General features: G+C 45.6%; 1 protein-coding gene across 1 annotated transcript in view; it reads left to right on the top strand.

The window, feature by feature from the left end:
• The first annotated feature begins 3,444 nt into the window (after window positions 1–3,444).
• RAB37 (RAB37, member RAS oncogene family) overlaps window positions 3,445–17,533 on the top strand; it is a 56,207-nt gene continuing 42,118 nt past the window's right edge. The window contains exon 1 of the mRNA XM_012554949.2: window positions 3,445–3,516. Coding sequence (XP_012410403.1) covers window positions 3,445–3,516 — 72 coding nt within the window. The remainder of the gene's footprint in view (window positions 3,517–17,533) is intronic.

The following is a 17,533-nucleotide window of genomic DNA, read 5'->3' as shown; positions in this document are numbered from 1 at the left end:
AGAGAGGACAGAAATTATTATCAATATAAAAATGTGGATTGTAAGTCACAAATGAGGATATTGTAAAGGGGAAGCTGCCAACTCAATGGACGTAAGCCAACACTGCTGACTACTGGAGCTGTCCAGGAATGGAATATACAGATAAAGAAGAAGGGGAACTTAGAATACAAAAATAAGTACCCACTGACCCTGAAATCGAGAGCTGAAAGAAGGAACTTTGAGAACCCAGTCTTGGGATCCCACATGCCTAATGGAGCCAAACACCATTTCCCAGCAGAAGGAGCTGGAAGAAGAGGCAGATACAATAGTGAACAGAAAAGCTGGGCTTATCATGTAGCTGCCCCCTCTCCTTCTTTGTGGAAATACGGCATAAGAGAGTACAAGTCCAAAACAAATTACTTCCTCAGAACATGGAGACAGTATTAGAAAATTTCACTTCCAAAAATTGAGACCAGAAGCTCCGTAAAATAAGTCACCCATCGTGAGAGATGGCTTGCAAATGTGCTTACCAGTGACACTGGATTCTCCCCAAATCTCAGAAAGATACTAATCTAAAATGTAATTACTATGAGAATAATTTGTCTTTGAAAATCATTATCTTAATTAGAGATGTTACCAAAAGGTCCAGAAGGCATAGAGCCCAGAAAAAGTATTGGAAATACAAAAAAAAAAAAAATTATTTTTTTATTTTTCCCAAGAGAGATAATACTCTGCTTCTAAATAAAGGATGTCTGGTTTTAGCTCCGACTTGGGCAGAGCTTGGAAGTTATCACTCTCATCCTTACAACAAGAAAAAGCTGGACAAACTAAAAATCAATGACTTTTCTTGGATCCATCAGAGAGCTGAGTTTTCAGGGCAAACTGCCACCCTGAAATCTAGAAAGACAGATGAATCCAGAAAGTCACAGTCGAGATCTGCTTACCTGGAGCTGTGAACTCCTGGGAACACTTAAATGGTAATTTGGAGGAATTGCTGAGGCTGAATGTGAACTAATGTGAGCGTAAGCAACTCCTGGGGCCACAGTCTCAAGGGGTCCTTGAACTTTCATGGGCTTTACCTACAGGAAGCCCACCAGGTTCTCACAGTGAAGATCTGAGAAAGAAGTACAGCCAGAGGGCTCCTTGGAATCATGGCTCTGGCAGGGGACAGGAAGTATAATCCTTATTTTCACAAGGATTCCTATGTTTTCGCATATTTCTATACCCAGAGCCTTCTCCATAACAAAGGTCTACTCTTCAGGGAAAAGACTTCACCAGAGTCTTGTTCCTGAGAGGAGAGGGCATTTCTCTCCCTCCAGCCTCCTCTAGCCTTCCTGTCTCACCTAATGGGGGTAAAAAAAAAAAAAACATTTGTAAAGGTCCCAGTCCAGAGACACAGGCCCACAAGAAGATAGGTTCAGCTGGAATATTACAGAACTCTCCCCTTCCTCTACCTTCAGAGCTCAGAAGCAGATCCTGAGAAATAGTGACTCTTCTAAGGAATGTGAGGTTCAGGGCAAAGCAGCCTCTGGCCTCTGGAATCTTCTTCTCTACAACAGTCAGGGATGGTGCGGAAGCTCAGGAGAAAGTTAACAAAAGAAGGTCTCCTAAGTTATTGACCCTTAACTTTTTTGAGTAAAGACTACTTTAAGAATGTACTGAAATCTAGGAGACTTCTCAGGAAAAAAAAGCACCTAAACAAAAATTTTTATGTTTTCAGCATTTCACAGGTCCCCTAAAGCCCATCTATTCACCTCAGTTTAAGAACCCCAACCACAGGCCTAGTAAGAATCTCCTACACACAAAGACAGACTCTGGTTCCCTGACTTTGTTCATCTAATCAATATTCATTGAAAATCTACCATATAGAGATTCCAATAATAATACCTTATACATGAAATTTGATATGCACTTCAAAAGCAAAGAAAGATATTCTCATACTTTGTCTTATTTACTCTTCACAAATCCAGTGATGCTGGCACGATTATTTTATCTGTTTTACAGATGGAAAAATTTAAGCAACTCCAGAGAATACAAGTCATTTGACTTAGGCATCCCAGGCCAAAAAAAAAAGAATCCAAGTCCAGAAGTTAAATGCACCCTTTTAACTCTAGCCCTGGCTCTTTCCCTCCATGTTGATATTGACTCCAAGGTCGCTGGTCCTAGAAATTGCTCCTAGTGAGGTAGCCTTCTGCTGAACACCAGGGTCGTCATATGGGGATAACCTCAGGGGCCACAGTCTCAGCCCCCAATCCCCATAGCAGTCAGCTTGCCCTTCCCTACTCCGGGGGGGGGGGTGATGTAACACTGCAAAACGGAGATCTCAGCAGCAAGACTCCCTTGATGTTTAGAGGAGGCAGCCAGGCTCCCCATCCCTTTGCCCAAAGAGAATAATAGCTAGCATTTATTGAGTTCTTAGTATATGCCAGGCACCATTCTAGGCTCTTTCCATGAATTAATTCATTAAATCCTCACAAAAACACCACGATGTAGGAAGGCCTGTCCATCTACTTCTGCAGTCATTGAAAACCCTATGGAGTGCAGATCTACTCTGAGATACATAAGGTCGCCATGAGTCAGAATTAACTTGACAGCAAGTGGTTTGGTATTTTGAGGTCACTTAGACACGAGAGGTTAAGTAACTTGCCCAAGGTTATGCAAATAATTATTTTCAGAGCCAAGACTCTTAACCAAAACACCACTCTGCCTCCCCTGGGCCAATTGTTCTTAACTGTTTGGAGTCATGTGCATCCTTGAAAGGGTAATTAGAGCTCTGGACCCTTTACCCAGAAAAATGCAGTTAGGCAGAAATGTTGCATAATATTTCAGGAACTTCAGGGACCTCTAAGGCCATTCATCCACCGACCTCAGCCTTAGAGCCACTGTCGTCTTATACATACTGGAAGGAACTGTCCAGGGACGGAAGAAAAAAAAAAAAAAACAGCGCCAGCGCCGCCGCAGGACTTCTCTGCACACAGGGAAAGAGAGCAGAGCTGCATGGTTTGACCGGGACGCTCGTTCATGAAGGAAAGGCAGGAATCGCGAGTTCCCGGGACCGCAAATCCCCGAGAACCCAGCCGGGTCACTGAGCCACCAGAGTCTGCTGGTTGAATGGCATACGCACAGAGCACGAGCTAGACTGAAATCTTGCGTCTTCCCAGCATCCTGGAGTCACAAGACAGGGGATTCAGAGCGGATGGGATCTTAGAACTCTAGTTCCAGGCGCACAGGGTGTACCGCTGTCCCTGGTGCTGAAACGCCGTGATCGCGGAGGTGAGCGGCCGCCTGCCGGAAGGGTACCGCGCCGAGGCCTCTGCGGGAGCTGTCCGGTGCTGAACCCGGATGTGGCCCGGGCCGCGAGACACAGCCCAGAGGCTGCCGCACCCTGCGGGGCTGGGACAGAGCTTCTGCGAGCGCTGACGCAGAGTGCTGAAAGAGCCGGGGACAGCGTGCTCCAAGTTGGGGATGGACCGGCAGAGACCCGACTCCTACCAGCGGGGAGCTGACCCTGACTTCAACGAGCAAGTCCTGCATAAGGTAAGAATCTCCTCCGGCCCTCCTCCCCACATCCCACCGACACCGGGAGTTCCTAGGTCCCCCGGGCTTTGCTTTGGGCCTTAAAGAGAAGCCAGCCCTTATCTGTGAGCCTGGAGGACTCTTTCTGTTTGATCCTATTTGCTGCCCAAAACAGAGATCCGTGAGGGCTGGGGAGAGGTTTCTCATTCAATCTTCCCTGCCCCCGCCTCTCCTCTTTTTAGCTCCTGCGTACCCCCATCGACTTTGCTCTTGTGGGAGTTCTTGTTGTCCTCTCACTCCCTCCCTCACAAGCTGCAGCCCCTTTAGGTCTGGTAGCAGTGGTCACAGATCTGAATTCCTGGCCAGCTTGGCTGAAATAAGACATGGAAATGATCTGCAGAGAAGATAAACTACTGTTTGCAAACCAGACTCCCTCCTGGCTCTGTGGCTTGCTCAGCAGCCTCCAGAAAGTGATGGCTTATTTCAAACCTCTAACAACATCCGTTTCTTCCTTATTCAAGTTTCTTATGCAACTTGATTCTCAGCAATGTAGGTCTCCTCTTAAAGTGGTTGTTGGAAGAACATATCAGCCTCTCCCTAGGAAGCCTTGTTATTTTTTAAGTAAGCATGTTAGGTAATGTAATGTGAAGCACATAATACAATCTCTGGTATATAAGAAGCATTCAGTGAATGGTGGTTGTTATTAAGCCTACCATACAGCAATGTTAAAATAATCCTAATACACTGATACCCTGCCCCTTTACAAAAATAAGGCACCCGTCATGGGCTCCTAAGCAACTTGAGGAGGTGTCACATTCAGTCTCACCTAAAATGATGAAGCAGCTTTGTGAGAAGAGCAGCAGCCTCATACACAGAGATCCTCAGGAACACACACAGACACGCATATTTCACAGGCACAATCCCAGGGGAATAAGATCACATAACCACCCCCCATGCAAAAATTATGACTTCTTGAAAGACATTCCAGTCTTCATTTCCTAAGTTAAATATGTCCTTTTTAAGGGAAGTGAGGCAAGGGATTTGATTTTTAAAACCTATCATTAAAATTTGCTTATATCCAAAAACGTCTACCAAATATCATCAGCCTTGGGATGGCGCTTGCACTTTAGCTAGTCTAAGAGTTGGATGATGACCCAGATGAGCCCAAGTAACTCTTAGAAGATTCCTGGAGTGTGGGCCAGAAGCTGGGAACTGCTTAGAAACAATGAGTTGATCCATCATATGCTGGGAATTCTTAAACAGAGTTGCTGTTATTCTCACAAATCTGAATATTTGATACAACTAAATAATTTAAAACACGTGAACAGTCTTGCTGCTCTATTCCTGAGAGAGCTCCTGGCCCTCTCTTGCTACCAGTACAGGTTTAGTAGCCATCAAGGGCAATGATACAAACTCCTTCAATGATGCAGGAACAACCCAAGGATTAAGTTCTTTCTGTGCCAAGGCCTGAGCTTGGGCTCTGAGAAAACGCGGCAGAGACGGGGCCAGCTTTTGTCCCAGATGCTAATGAATCAAACAAAAGGTGCTTAGATTCTTACCTCACCACCAGCACTCTCTCTTGTTCCAAACGGGGCAAACAATAGCTAAGCCAAAGTTCTTCTCTGTAGCAGCCAGAGGTGGAGAAAGACACGGACTGTCTATCTATTCATCCAGGGCTTGGTCCATCTTAGACGAAATAAATTTTTGAGGGAGATAAGTACAAAGGGTCTCAGTTCTACAAGGTATTTCCATTCCCTCTACCCCAGCTTTAACACCTCTTCTCGGTGAATGAGAGAGGCAACCAGGTAAGAGCCACTCCTCTCCCTCCTCTCCTGCGTTTGTCCTTCACTGTCATCTTCTGCTGCTCGTGTTGTGATTTCTACATCCCTAAGCCTCAAAAGCCCCTATGCCTCATCCATTTATTCAGCAAGCATTTATTAAGCATCTCCAAAGTGTAAGAAACTCTGCTGGGCATTTTTAGAGAACACCTCCATGGGGACATCATCCACTGATCCAAGAGCAGGGTCTGATACAGCAGCATTTTTCTTCCCTGCCAGAAAAGTTTACCTGGGAGAGACAAATTAGCCAGCAAAAGATCATGACCCACTGCTCTGGGTCCCTCCACCATTCTCAGGGGCATTTTTTCCCACTAAACAATGTTGATGGAACACAAATTCACTGTCAAAAAAATGCGATTCCACAGGAAAATCCATGCCCAGTAGATGAAGAGATTTTTACTTTCAGAGTGAGAGTATTGGCTCCATTTCTTGCCAGATTTTCACCTTCAGCTCAGGAACAAGCAAAAAAGTCAAGAAAAGCTGACTGCTCCCTGTATAACATTTCCACATGGTTATTTTTCACTCTGGCTCACGCTGGGGGGCTAAGGATAAATAAATGAAGCGTGTATTATATCACTGGCAGTCTGTGATCATCTGGGACTCCTTTGGCTAATTTGCTGGGTCTGCGCAAGTCCCAAGCAGGCAGCTGGCTCAGGGAGTGGAGCTGGCTGGTTGTCTTGAATAACCTTAGCAGGAAGTGATAGTGACTCAGTTCAATCTCTCAAACTCATTTTCCAAATTCTGCAGGCTTTTCTCCCCCGAGCGTTCTCCCGTTTAATTTGGAGTCCCAGGGCTTGGGGACATTTTAAAGAAGACATGGTGGCTCAGTAGTTAAGTGCTCTGCTGCTAACCAAAAGGTCGGCGGTTCAAACTCACCACCCATTCTGAGGGAGAAAGATGTGGCACCTGCTTCTGTAAAAATCATAGCCTTGCAGTACAGCTAGATGGTGCCTGCCTACCACCACTGACTGCTCTGACCAGGATCACAACAGAAGGTTCTGGACAGAGCTGGAGAAGGATGTAGAACAAAATTCTAACTCACACAAAAAAGACCAGATTTACTGGCCTGACAGAGACTGGAGAAACCCCGAGAGTATGGCCCCCAGATACCCTGTTAGCTCAGTGGTGAAGTCATTTCCGAGGTTCACCGTTCAGCCGGGGAGTGGACAGCCCCATAAAACCAAATGGGACTAATGAGGCACAGCTGTCCAGGGACAAGGGCCAGAAGGCAGAAGGGGACAGGAAAGCTGGTGATAGGGAACCCAAGGTTGAGTAAGGATAGTGTTGATGCGTTGTGAGGTTGTTAACCATTGTCATAGGGCAACATGTGTAGTAACTGTTAAATGAGAAACTATTTTGTTCTGTAAGCCTTCATCTAAACTGAGAATAGCAGCACAACTGGAAGAGCGTAGTCGATGTCACTGAACTGTGCATGTAGAAATTTTTGAAATGGTGTATCTTTCACTATGTGTATTTTCACCAAAAAAAAAAAAGACGTTGAGAAGGGAGAGGGTTGACATGTTGTGGGGTTGTTAACCAATGTCATAAAACAATATGTGTCCTACTGTTTCATGAGAAACTATTTGTTCTGTAAGCCCTCACCTGAAGTACAATTAAAAAAAAATATCATAGCCTTGGAAGCCCTGTGGGACAGTTCTACTCTTTCTTACTACAGGGTCGCTGTGAGTTGGAATCAACTTGGCAACAGGTTTCATTTTTCGATTTGGGACCTTTTGAGAGAAAATGTCTGAGCCTTACTGGTATTGGTGCTCTCTGCGCTATTGTTTCCTCCTGGAAGCTGTTCTGGGCAGGGACTTTGACTACTTTTGTTTTCAGGGCAGGAAACCCAGCTTTGCTGGCAGTACACAGCCAGAGGTGAGCCCCAGGCTGGGGAAGTGTTGAGTTTGGCATTTGAAGTGGCTCTAAACTTATCCCAGCACGCTCCTCGCTTTCTTTCTCCCCTTCTCAGGCAAGAGGAGTGGTCCCCAGAGACTGCAAGTGACAATGGAGATCACAGCTCCTTCACTAACATGCTGAGAGCTCAGGCACTGCAGTTCCCCAGCTGGGAGCAGCCCTGGACCAGCCTCCCATCAGCCAACCAGGGAAGGTTTTCTGGGGCCAACTGGTAGAGCTCCAAGCCAGCAACAAACAACAGATCCGGAACTGTTAATGCCTAACTGATCCTACCAATCAGAGCCTCCCCAGACCTCACCCTGCTCTTGCAGGCAGCCAGGTCCTAATTGGTGCAGTGAAAACAGCATAACTATTGAGAGGAGCAGGGTACAAAAATCCCCCCAGAAGTTTCCCTGCCCTTGATGCCGAAGTCTCTCTCCCTCTCTTCCTATTTGCATTTCTGCTTATTGGTGAACAATTTTTACCCATCAGCATGAGGGAGTTTTTTAATGATTTGGGCTTCTGCAAATGCCACTGGTGTGCTTTTAGGTATCTTGACCTGAGTTGTGTTTAAGTTCATGTTTCCTCTTGCTTTCTAGTCTGCTGGCCCCGGACACACACACACACACACACACACACACACACACACACACACACATGCACACACATCTCCTCCTCCACACTGTAGGCAAGGCCAGTAGTCATATACTCTTGTCCCTCCTTATCTTTTGTTATGGGCCTTTTAAAGGCAAAGTAAACCCTTCTCCCCTCCTTTTCCTTCCTCCATTTAAATTTTACATCCATGCCGCTCCCCAGCAAATCTGCCTATTAAACAGCAGACCCACCATATATCGGAGCAATTTCCCCTGGGGACTGCCAGGAACTGGCAACACCTCCTTCTTCCAGCCCCTCCCCAACTGAGAACCGTTTAACCTTTGGAATTGAATAAAGCTGCTGGTTCGGACTCAGTCCAGAAGAGGCCTACCCGCCCTCCAGCCCCTTGAGAACCTCCTTCCCTCTGTGAGGGGCAGCTCCAAATCTTTTATCTCTGGGTCCCCTTCTCAGATTTTGTTAAGGAACAAACAGAGAAGTACTGAAGTCATATCTCCACTATAATCTAGAGGGATCCAGGGAGCCTAATAACTACTACTAATAAATAAACACGTGGTTTGTTTGTGCAGCATTTTAGAGTTCACAAAAAAACTTGAATGTATGCTATGACAGTTTACGGAGCCCTGGTGGTGCAGTGGTTAAGAGCTACAGCTGCTAACCGAAAGGTCAGCAGTTCGAATCCGCCAGCCACTCCTTGGAAACCCTATGGGGCAGTTCTACTCCGTCATATTGGGTGGCTGTGAGTTGGAATCGACTCACTTGCAGTGGGTTTGGTTTTATGACTTTATACTTGACACATGCTTTTTTGAGTAGATATTATTATTATTAATTCCATATTATAGATAAGAAGGAGTCCCAAGTGATACAAAAGGTTAATGCACTCAGCTACTAACCAAAAGGTTGGAGGCTCGAAACCACCCAGAAGCTCCTCGGAAGAAAGACCTGTCCATCTATTTTCGAAAAATCAGCCATTGAAAACCCTATGGAACACAGTTCTACTCTGACACGCATGGTGTTGTCATGAGTCAGAGTTGACTCAACAGCAACTGTTACTGGTATAGATAGGAAAACTGAGCCCAGAAAAAAATATGGTTACTTGCCCAAGGTCCTAGCTGGCATGAAGTGTGGAAATTCAGATAATACTAGCAGGCCCTCATATAGTATTAATATGCCAGGCACTGTTTTAAGCACTTTACATCTATCTATATGCTCATTTAATCCTACAACAACTCTATTGTAGCCCCATTTTAAAGTAAGTAAACCAGGAACAAAGACATTAAGAATGGGGCCAGGAGACAGCAAGGGGTTCACAGATTGTCCTTGGGGTATTGACAGCAGTCCAGTGTGTGCCCCAGCTCTGTGCAGTCAGCAAAAGTGACCTGGTTTTGCTCACACTCAAGAGTGGATCTCTCCAGGCAGATTCATGGTAAGCAAGCTCACAAGACTGATGTATTGCCCCAGATGCCAAACCACATTACAATCAGGGAATTGTTTGCTAAGCATGAAATCTAGAAAAAGGAGACTTAGAAGATTCAAAGGTTTAACAAGATCAGGGTGATGTGGTTTGATAGCAGGCTACAATCCGTTCGTACTCTTCAGCCCCTGGATCCTCTCCACCCTGACCCCTACCTCTTTCAACTGTGTTTAGCTGTGACCTCGATTGGGTAGGCATTCTTTCTCTCCAGGTCTCCAGTCTCCTCTGCTCTTTTAGGAACCACTTGCCTTTAAGCTTGAGAAGGTTCTGGCCTTGACCTGGTTATGGGGCAGGAGAGGGGAGGGGGGTGCTTCCTCTTCAGGACCTCCATCACTATACCCAGAGTTGTCATCTCACATTTCCATCTCCATCTCACTCAGGGCCTTTGACCATCATGGAAGCCGTATAGATCTGGGCTTCAGGGGAGAAAACCATGCAAAAAGAAGAAAGGTGACAGGGGTCATTCCCTTATAGCCCACTACCAATCCCACCCCACATGGCCCCTTGAAGTCTGACATGTCTGGCTAAAAATCCTAAGACCTGATTCTGCAAACATTTACTGAGCACCGTGTACCAGACACCAGGAACAAAACCCATACCCCACCCCCCATGAAGCTCACTCAGCCTAGAAGGCTGGGTGACAAAGAGACAACTTACACCACATCTGACTTCAGCCCCACGTGACACATGTGCCTCAGTGCCCAAGGAGACTTCTTAAAGGTTGGGGGCCTCTGGTTGCACTTGGCTGGAAGCTGGCCCCTCGGCAACCAGGTCAAATGCTTGCAACTCTGATTGTGGCCCTCTAAGGCTGCCAAGTCCTGAGTCCCAACAGAGTGACTCATCTGAAGGGCTTTAAAATCCGCACATCTAAGAAGGGGCCCCACCTCTGAAGATCAGAATGGCTCTGGATCCCTAAGGCAGAGATACCTTCAGGCAGGCCCAAGTTCAACAAAGGAAGGGTTCCCCAGTGTACCTCTGAGAAGAGCCCAGAGCAAAGATCTGTCCCCCAAAATTTGGCAGGGTCAGAGCCACAGAAGCGAAGCTGGAACCACCTCCGTGAACATTGCCAAAGATCCGAGCTGAAAAACATCCAGCCAAACTCAAAAACACCAGGACCCTGGTTCCTTGTGAAGATGGGTTGGTGCATGAAGAGAAGCTTGGGAAAACGAGGCAGGAGAGACATAGGTGAGAGGCCAGGTGGGCTCTGTGTTTACGCCTTCCAAAACTCTCACTTCTCCATATCCTGAGAAGCCAGGTCTACTCCAGATACCAAAATACAACACCACAAATACAGAGAAGGCAACACTGTCCCTGCCCACCACCTGGCCTGTCCACTACCTGACCTGCACACTGATTTTCACAGGACAGGAGGCAGCCCATTAACAAAGAATGAGAACCGGACCTGAGAAATAAAATACCTGGGCTTTTGTCCTGACTCTGACATTAGCCAACTGTATGTCCTTGGGTATCTCATGCAAATAGATTTCCACAATTTGCAAAGCACTTATACACGAATTGTCTCTTTGATTTCCATAGCACTGAGCATAAGCAGGACAGGTATTATTATTACCTGTAAAAGGGGGGCCCTTATAGTCAGGACCCTTCTGATCACCAATGTCAAAACCCAACTTAAATCACGTTAAGTAATAAAGAGAATTGATTGGCTCATTTAACTAGGAAGCCCAGGGATGCTGATGACTTCTGGCTCAGTTAGATCCAGTGACTCAAACAATGACATCGGTCTCATTCTCTCGGTATCTCAAAAATTCTTTCCTCTGAGTTGGCTTTATTCACAGGTAGGCTTTCTCCTTACGGGGTCATGTGACCACCAACAGCTCCAGAGTGACATCCTTCCAGCTCCTAGTTTCAAATCACATCCTAGTTCTAATGCTCATTGGACAGAATTGGGTCACACGACCATCTCTGTACCAATCACTGTGACCAGAGGGATGGTGTAAGTTGAATGACTTCAGCTTGGATCACATGCCCACCCCTGAAGGTGGAGTCAGTCCCACTCAACCTTATGGACTGAGAATGGAGGAGGAGTGGTTTTCAGGGAAAATGGGGGTGATGGTAGCTGTTGGCTAGTCATGCAAAAACAACAGATGCCTCCTTGGTGAGGCTGGATTCCAACATTTTTACATCTTTAATGAGAAGTGACTGAAAAAGACATGAACTGAACCTGTCGCTGCCCCATCTGGACTGAGCTATTTGTGTCCCACACGTGGTGTTATTTAAGGCTGAATCACTGGACTTAGGGAATGAACTAATGTCACCTATAATGTGACTGGCTGACTGGAGCCATGGCACCAGAACACATCCTATGGGTGGGACTGCAATTTTCGCTGCAGGAAATAGATGATCGACTGTCAATCATCCAGGGAAGAGGTTACTTGGGGGCAGGGAATGAGGACTCAGCTTAACTGGAAGGAGGAAAATCACCCCCTCCTCTTTAGGACCAGGCTGTGGGGTTGCCTGGATTTTTCCAGTGGCGGGTAGGACATGAGCAGCTCATGGCCACAAGAAGGCAAATGAGCAGTGAGCAGAAAGCCTGCCTGTGGGTGTGCAACCTGGGCAGTCGCACAGGGTCCACACTTAGAAGCTCCACGCTTGGTGTGATACTTTGCTGTCACCATCTTGAAATTCTTAATAATTTTTGTACAAGGGGTCCTGCACTTTTATCTTGCCCTGAGGCCTGAAAATTATGTAACCAGACCTCCTATCAGGTAAGAAACCCTTGTGGGGTCTGGGCCTGGTTCTGTGCAGTAGCTTTGAGCTCTTCTCTAGGGTGTTTCTGTTGGCCCCACACCACATCTGATTTCAGATGTGCTGTGAGTAACCAGGGAAGGTCTAACTTATGCTTCGGACAGAATGGCAAAGTGGGGAACAGTTCTCCTCCCCCAGGACCAGCTCTCTCTCTGCTGTAGTGTTCACTGGCAAGGGATAGCTGTGCCCAGTGGAGGAGCAATTTGCAAGGCCATGGGCAGTGGGCAGCAGGCCATGGAAGGCAGAACAAAAAACCCTGGGTGGGCAGGTAGAGCTCAAACTTCTGCCAGCTCCTGTGGGAAAAAAGGGGGAGTCAGTAGCAGCAACACAGGACTGGAGAGGCAGCAAATGAGGCCTGTGCTTGTTTTATGAAGACTTCAGGGAACATTTTTAGTTTAAGGATTATTTCAGGGCGATAGCTTCAGGGGTTTATCCAGGCTCCATGACTCCAGAAAGTCTGGATTCCATGAAACTCTCATCATCTTCTTTTTATATGTATATATATATTGTACTTTAGGTGAAAGTTTACAGCTCAAGTTAATTTCTCATGTAAAAATTTATACACATATTGTTATGTGACATTAGTTGCAATCCCTATAATGTGACAGCACATTCCCCCTTTCCACCCTGGATTTCTTGTGTCCATTCAGCCAGTTCCTGTCCCTTCCTGCCTTCTCATCCTGCCTCCGAACAGGAGCCACCCATTTGGTCTCGTGTATCTGATTGAAGTAAGAAGCACACTCTTCATGAGTATTATTTTATGTTTTACAGTCCAGTCTAAACTTTGTCTGAGGAGTGGGCTTCAGGAATGGTTTTAGTTCTGGGTTAACAGATGACCAGGGGCCATGGCTTAGGGGGTTCCTCCAGTCAGCAATTTTTTTTTTTTTAATGACATGCTTACATTGGGTCTTTCCAAAGCATTCAATTTTGTTTTTTTTAGACACAACAGTTCTATTTCTGTTTACACTCTGACTTCGTTGGTCAATATTCTTCCTGTTTACTCTTAGCTTATTAGTTTATGAATGAATCATTGTTAATTGCTGTTGAGTCAAGTCTGACTCACGGAGACCCCATGTGTGCAGAGTAGAACTGCCCCATAGGGTTTTCAAGGACGTGCTCTTTCAGAAGCAGATCACCAGTCCTCCGTTTCGAGGCACTTCTGGGTAGGTTTGAGCTGCCAACATTTTGGTTAGTAGTCAAGCGCTTAGCCATTGTGCCATCAGGGACTCCTAAGAATGAACTTACTAAGTAAAATAAAAGGCTAGCCACTGTATCTGTCCCTCCCAACCTAAAAAATTATTGGTACATGAAATCAATGGATTCTGGCAGTCTGGCCCATCCAAGTCTGAGCAGTTAGGAACTAACTTTTAAGGTATCCCAGCAAAGGTAGCATTTAGCTTCACTTTCTTCTGACATTTCTGTTAATTATGTAATATGAAAGTTACCAGTTCAGTATTTTTTTTTCTTCTTCCACTGATTCTCAAAAAGGCTCTGGCTTCTAGAACTCAATAATATTCACATAGTTCTCAAAAGGAGACTGTCCAAACCCTATGATTTTTATAAGGTGGAATCTTTAAATATGAATAATTCAAAAACCAAAGGAGGGAAACTCCACCAAGTTTAGATGAGCTATAAATAATTAGTCACTCAACCAGAACTGAGTATTTAAATGTCTTGGAACTTGTTTTAGCAGAATGCTTTCCTGGAAACCATACAGCAAGATGGTAAATGCCATCCTCAGTCAGAGCAGAGGAGCCCAGCTGAACTCTCTCTTGTGATAAACGTGCTGGCCTGGCCCCCAGACTTGGCCTTGGTAAAGTCTTTATGGAGCAGTTGAATAGGGTTGAGACAAATCTGCAAACATTATGAAATAATTTCCTCTCGAAGCTCTTGTATGTGTTCACTTCCCTTCCCCAACCCTGCCCACTTCCTCCAGCGCCCTCTAAACTCTAGTGCTCTTAGCTGCTGTCAAATTGGCCTGAGTCATGGTGCCTTCATGCGCAATGGAAAGAAATGCTGTCCTGTCCTGCGTCATCCCTGTGATTGGTTGAGGATCATACTGCTGTGATCCTTAGGGTTTTCACTGGCTGATTTTTGGAAGTAGATCATTAGGCCTTTCTTCCTAGTCCATCTTAGTCTTGAAGCTCTGCTGAAACCCGTTCAGCATCATACCAACATGCAAGCCTCCACTGAGAGATGGTGGGGTTTGTGCAGGAAGTGCATTGGCCAGGAATCAAACCTGAGTCTTCCACATGCTGAATTAGAGGCTGATTCCAAGGTCATAACCAACACCCTAAGAACCTGAATGCTTCCCATCAGGACTAAAGGTTGGAAATCTGTTCTGTGCAGCTATAGAATTGACTGGACTAGTTTCACAAACGTCATAGGCTACTCAACTCCGTCTCTGAGGACAGCCACCAGTCCAGATGACTGGATTTTGGATAAAAACATTATCTTCAACAATGTATCTGTCTTGTAGACACTTTTTCTTTTTTTCTTTTTTTTAAATTTGATTGTGTTTTAGGTGTTACAGCGCAAATTAGTTTTTCATTCAAAAATTTATACACAAATTATTTTATGACATTGGTTGCAATCCCCGCAATGTGTCAGCACGCTCCCCCTTTCCCTTTCCACCCTAGGTTCTCCATGTTCATTCCTACAGTTTTCCTGTCCCTTCCTGCCTTCTCGTTTGCTTTTTGGCAGGTATTGCCCATTTGGTCTTGTATACTTAATTGAACTAACAAACATGCTCCTCACATGTGTTATTGTTTATTTTATAGGCTTGTCTAATCTTTGGCTGAAAAGTGGACTTTGGGAGTGGCTTCAGTGCTGAGTTAGTAGGGTGTCCAGGGACCACAGTCTCAGGGGTTCCTCCAGTTTCTTTCAGACCAGTAAGTCTGGTCTTTTTTTGTGAATTTGAATTTTGTTCTACATTTTTCTCCCACTCTGTCTGGAATCCTCTATTGCAATCCGCATCAGAGCTGTTGGTGGTAGTAGCTGGGCACCATCTAGTTCTTCTCCACTCAGGCTGGTGGAGGTTGTGGTTCATGGGGTCCATTAGTCCTTTGGACTAATATTTTCCTTGTATTTTTGGTTTTCTTCATTCTCTTTTGCTCTGGACAGAAAGGTGCCAATAGACGTATCTTAGATTAGAAAGCTTTTTTAAAGCTTGACTAAGACAATTAAAAGTGATCAGAGTGGATCAGTCTTTATAAGCTGCTTTTGCAGTGGTTAAGAGCTCGGCTGCTAACCAAAGGGTCAACAGTTATCAAACCCACCAGCCACTCCTTGGAAACCGTATCAGGCAGTTCTACTTCGTCCCACAGGGCGGCTATGAGTCAGAATCCACTAGACGGCAAAGGGTTTGGTTTGGTTTTTGGTTTTCCTCAGCTTAGCCAGGCTGCCAGAACCTTACATTTCCAACCCATGTCCACTGTCCAGATAAAGGCAGAAGCGCTTAGACTCCTCTAGCCAAGCGAAACTGAGTTAAATGCTAGTCTCCCCAGTCTTTCTAGATTCACGTTGAAAGTTTCTTGACAGTATTCTTCACTAGTAACTGTGACAGTATATTACCAGAAAAAAATAACTCCTTGTTATCCAACATGAGGTCTCTGGGTGGTACACACAGTTGGCAATTTCAATTCACCCAGTGGCACCATGGAAGAAAGGCCTGGCAATCTGTTTCCCTAATGATTACAGTCAAGAAAACCCTATGGAGCAGTTCTACTCTGTAACGTATAGGGTTACCATGAGACGGAATTGACTCAATGGCAACTGGTTAGGTTTGTTTGGCTTGACCATCCAACACAAGCATGTACTTACAGATTCTGTTTGGTGCTGGCTACTTAGAAACTCAGACAGAAAGTAACTTTATACACAGTAGTTAAAATGGCACCGTGGTTCACTGGTTCAAGGCTTTATGTTCTGACTTTTATACTTCAACTCACTCCAATTTTGCTCTGCTTTGAATTTTTCTATTTAAACTTCTCTCGGCAGCCACTTCTTGCTCTGTAAATCTTAAAACAGCCTGGATCAAAAATAGTCTTACTTGGACCTGACCAGCTTAAATGACCAGCTTAAGAATATGGAAGCCTGCCCTGCCTCTGCAAATGCCCACCCAGGAAGGAAAAGCTGTTAAGTTTCTAGAATCATCTCTGGAGGCATGAGTGCAGGAGCAAAGAGCCGCAGTAGCATGCTGGAATATCCATCCGCCAATGCCACTTCCCCTGCTCCACTTGGGGTGTCCAGAGCTGTGAGAAGTCAGGTAAATTCCGGGACACATCAATTTAAAAGAAAAAAAAAACGAAAATCCATTGCCATCGAGTCGATTCTGACTCATGGTGACCCAACCCAAGGTGGTACAGAGTAGAACTGCTCCAGAAGGTTCTCTTGGCTGAATCTTTATGGAAGTAGATCACCAGGGCTTCCTTCCATGGTGCCGCTGGGTGGGTTTGAACCACTGACCTTCAGATTAGTAGCCAAGTTCAAACCTCTATGTCACTCAGGGACTGAACACACTGATAATGGCCCGTTAAACACTTCTATGGCCCCTGTACCTGCCAGGCCACTTGCCTGTGAACCATGAGGCCTGTGATTCTTAAGCATAGGTGGTCATTTATTCCAAGCCATGGTGCCTTTCCCTGACACTTCATCCCCAGCCCCAACCAAAATAGACCTAAGGGAAGGAAAAGATGTTTGCTCCCGTCAGGAGGAAATCATGGCTTCTCACTCTCCCCTGATTGTCAGGAGGGGAGTAGTCTCCACACTTCATGCTCCTGGGAAGTCAGTCCTGAAATTCCTGAATCAGTTGGCCCAGGACTCCCTCCCTGGAGTGACAGACACAGTCAGTCCTCCCTACTCCTGAGAGCTTGTCCTGTGTTCCTAAGTCTGAACCAGCTGTGTTATTCATTCATTCATTCAACAAACAAGCATTTGAGAACCTACCACTGTACCAGGCTCTAAACTAGGCACAAAGACTAGAGAGGAGAATGAGACAGAGTTCCCACCTTCAGGCAGCTTTCAGCCTAGTGGAGAGGGATACACAATAAACCCACCTATCAATAAGTAAGTAGTTTCATAAAGTAATAAATGCTATGAAGGAATTAACACAAGGCAGCATGACAGAGAGAAATTGGGTTCAAACTGGGAGATGGGCAATAGGGGCCACTGCCATCACAGTACTCAGGGAAGATCTCCCTGAGAGAGGACATTTGAGCTGAGATGTGATGACAGAAAAGAAGCTAACTAGTCATAGATCATCACGAAGAACATTCCAGAAAGAAGCAGCAGCAAATGTCAAAGCCCTGTGAAGGGAGAAAGCCTCACCTTGTTAGAAGGACAGAAGAAACACTGGTAGGATGGAGCAGAGTAAGTGAGAGGGAGAGAATCCAGAGATGGGGTTGAAGGGGTGGGCAGAGAGTCATGGATCAACTTGGGCCTCTTGGGCCAGGGAGGA

Source organism: Trichechus manatus, unplaced genomic scaffold (genome assembly GCF_000243295.1).
Source record: "Trichechus manatus latirostris isolate Lorelei unplaced genomic scaffold, TriManLat1.0 scaffold00028, whole genome shotgun sequence".
In the NCBI taxonomy this organism is placed as follows: Eukaryota; Metazoa; Chordata; class Mammalia; order Sirenia; family Trichechidae; genus Trichechus; species Trichechus manatus.
This window is presented reverse-complemented; position numbering and strand designations above follow the sequence as displayed.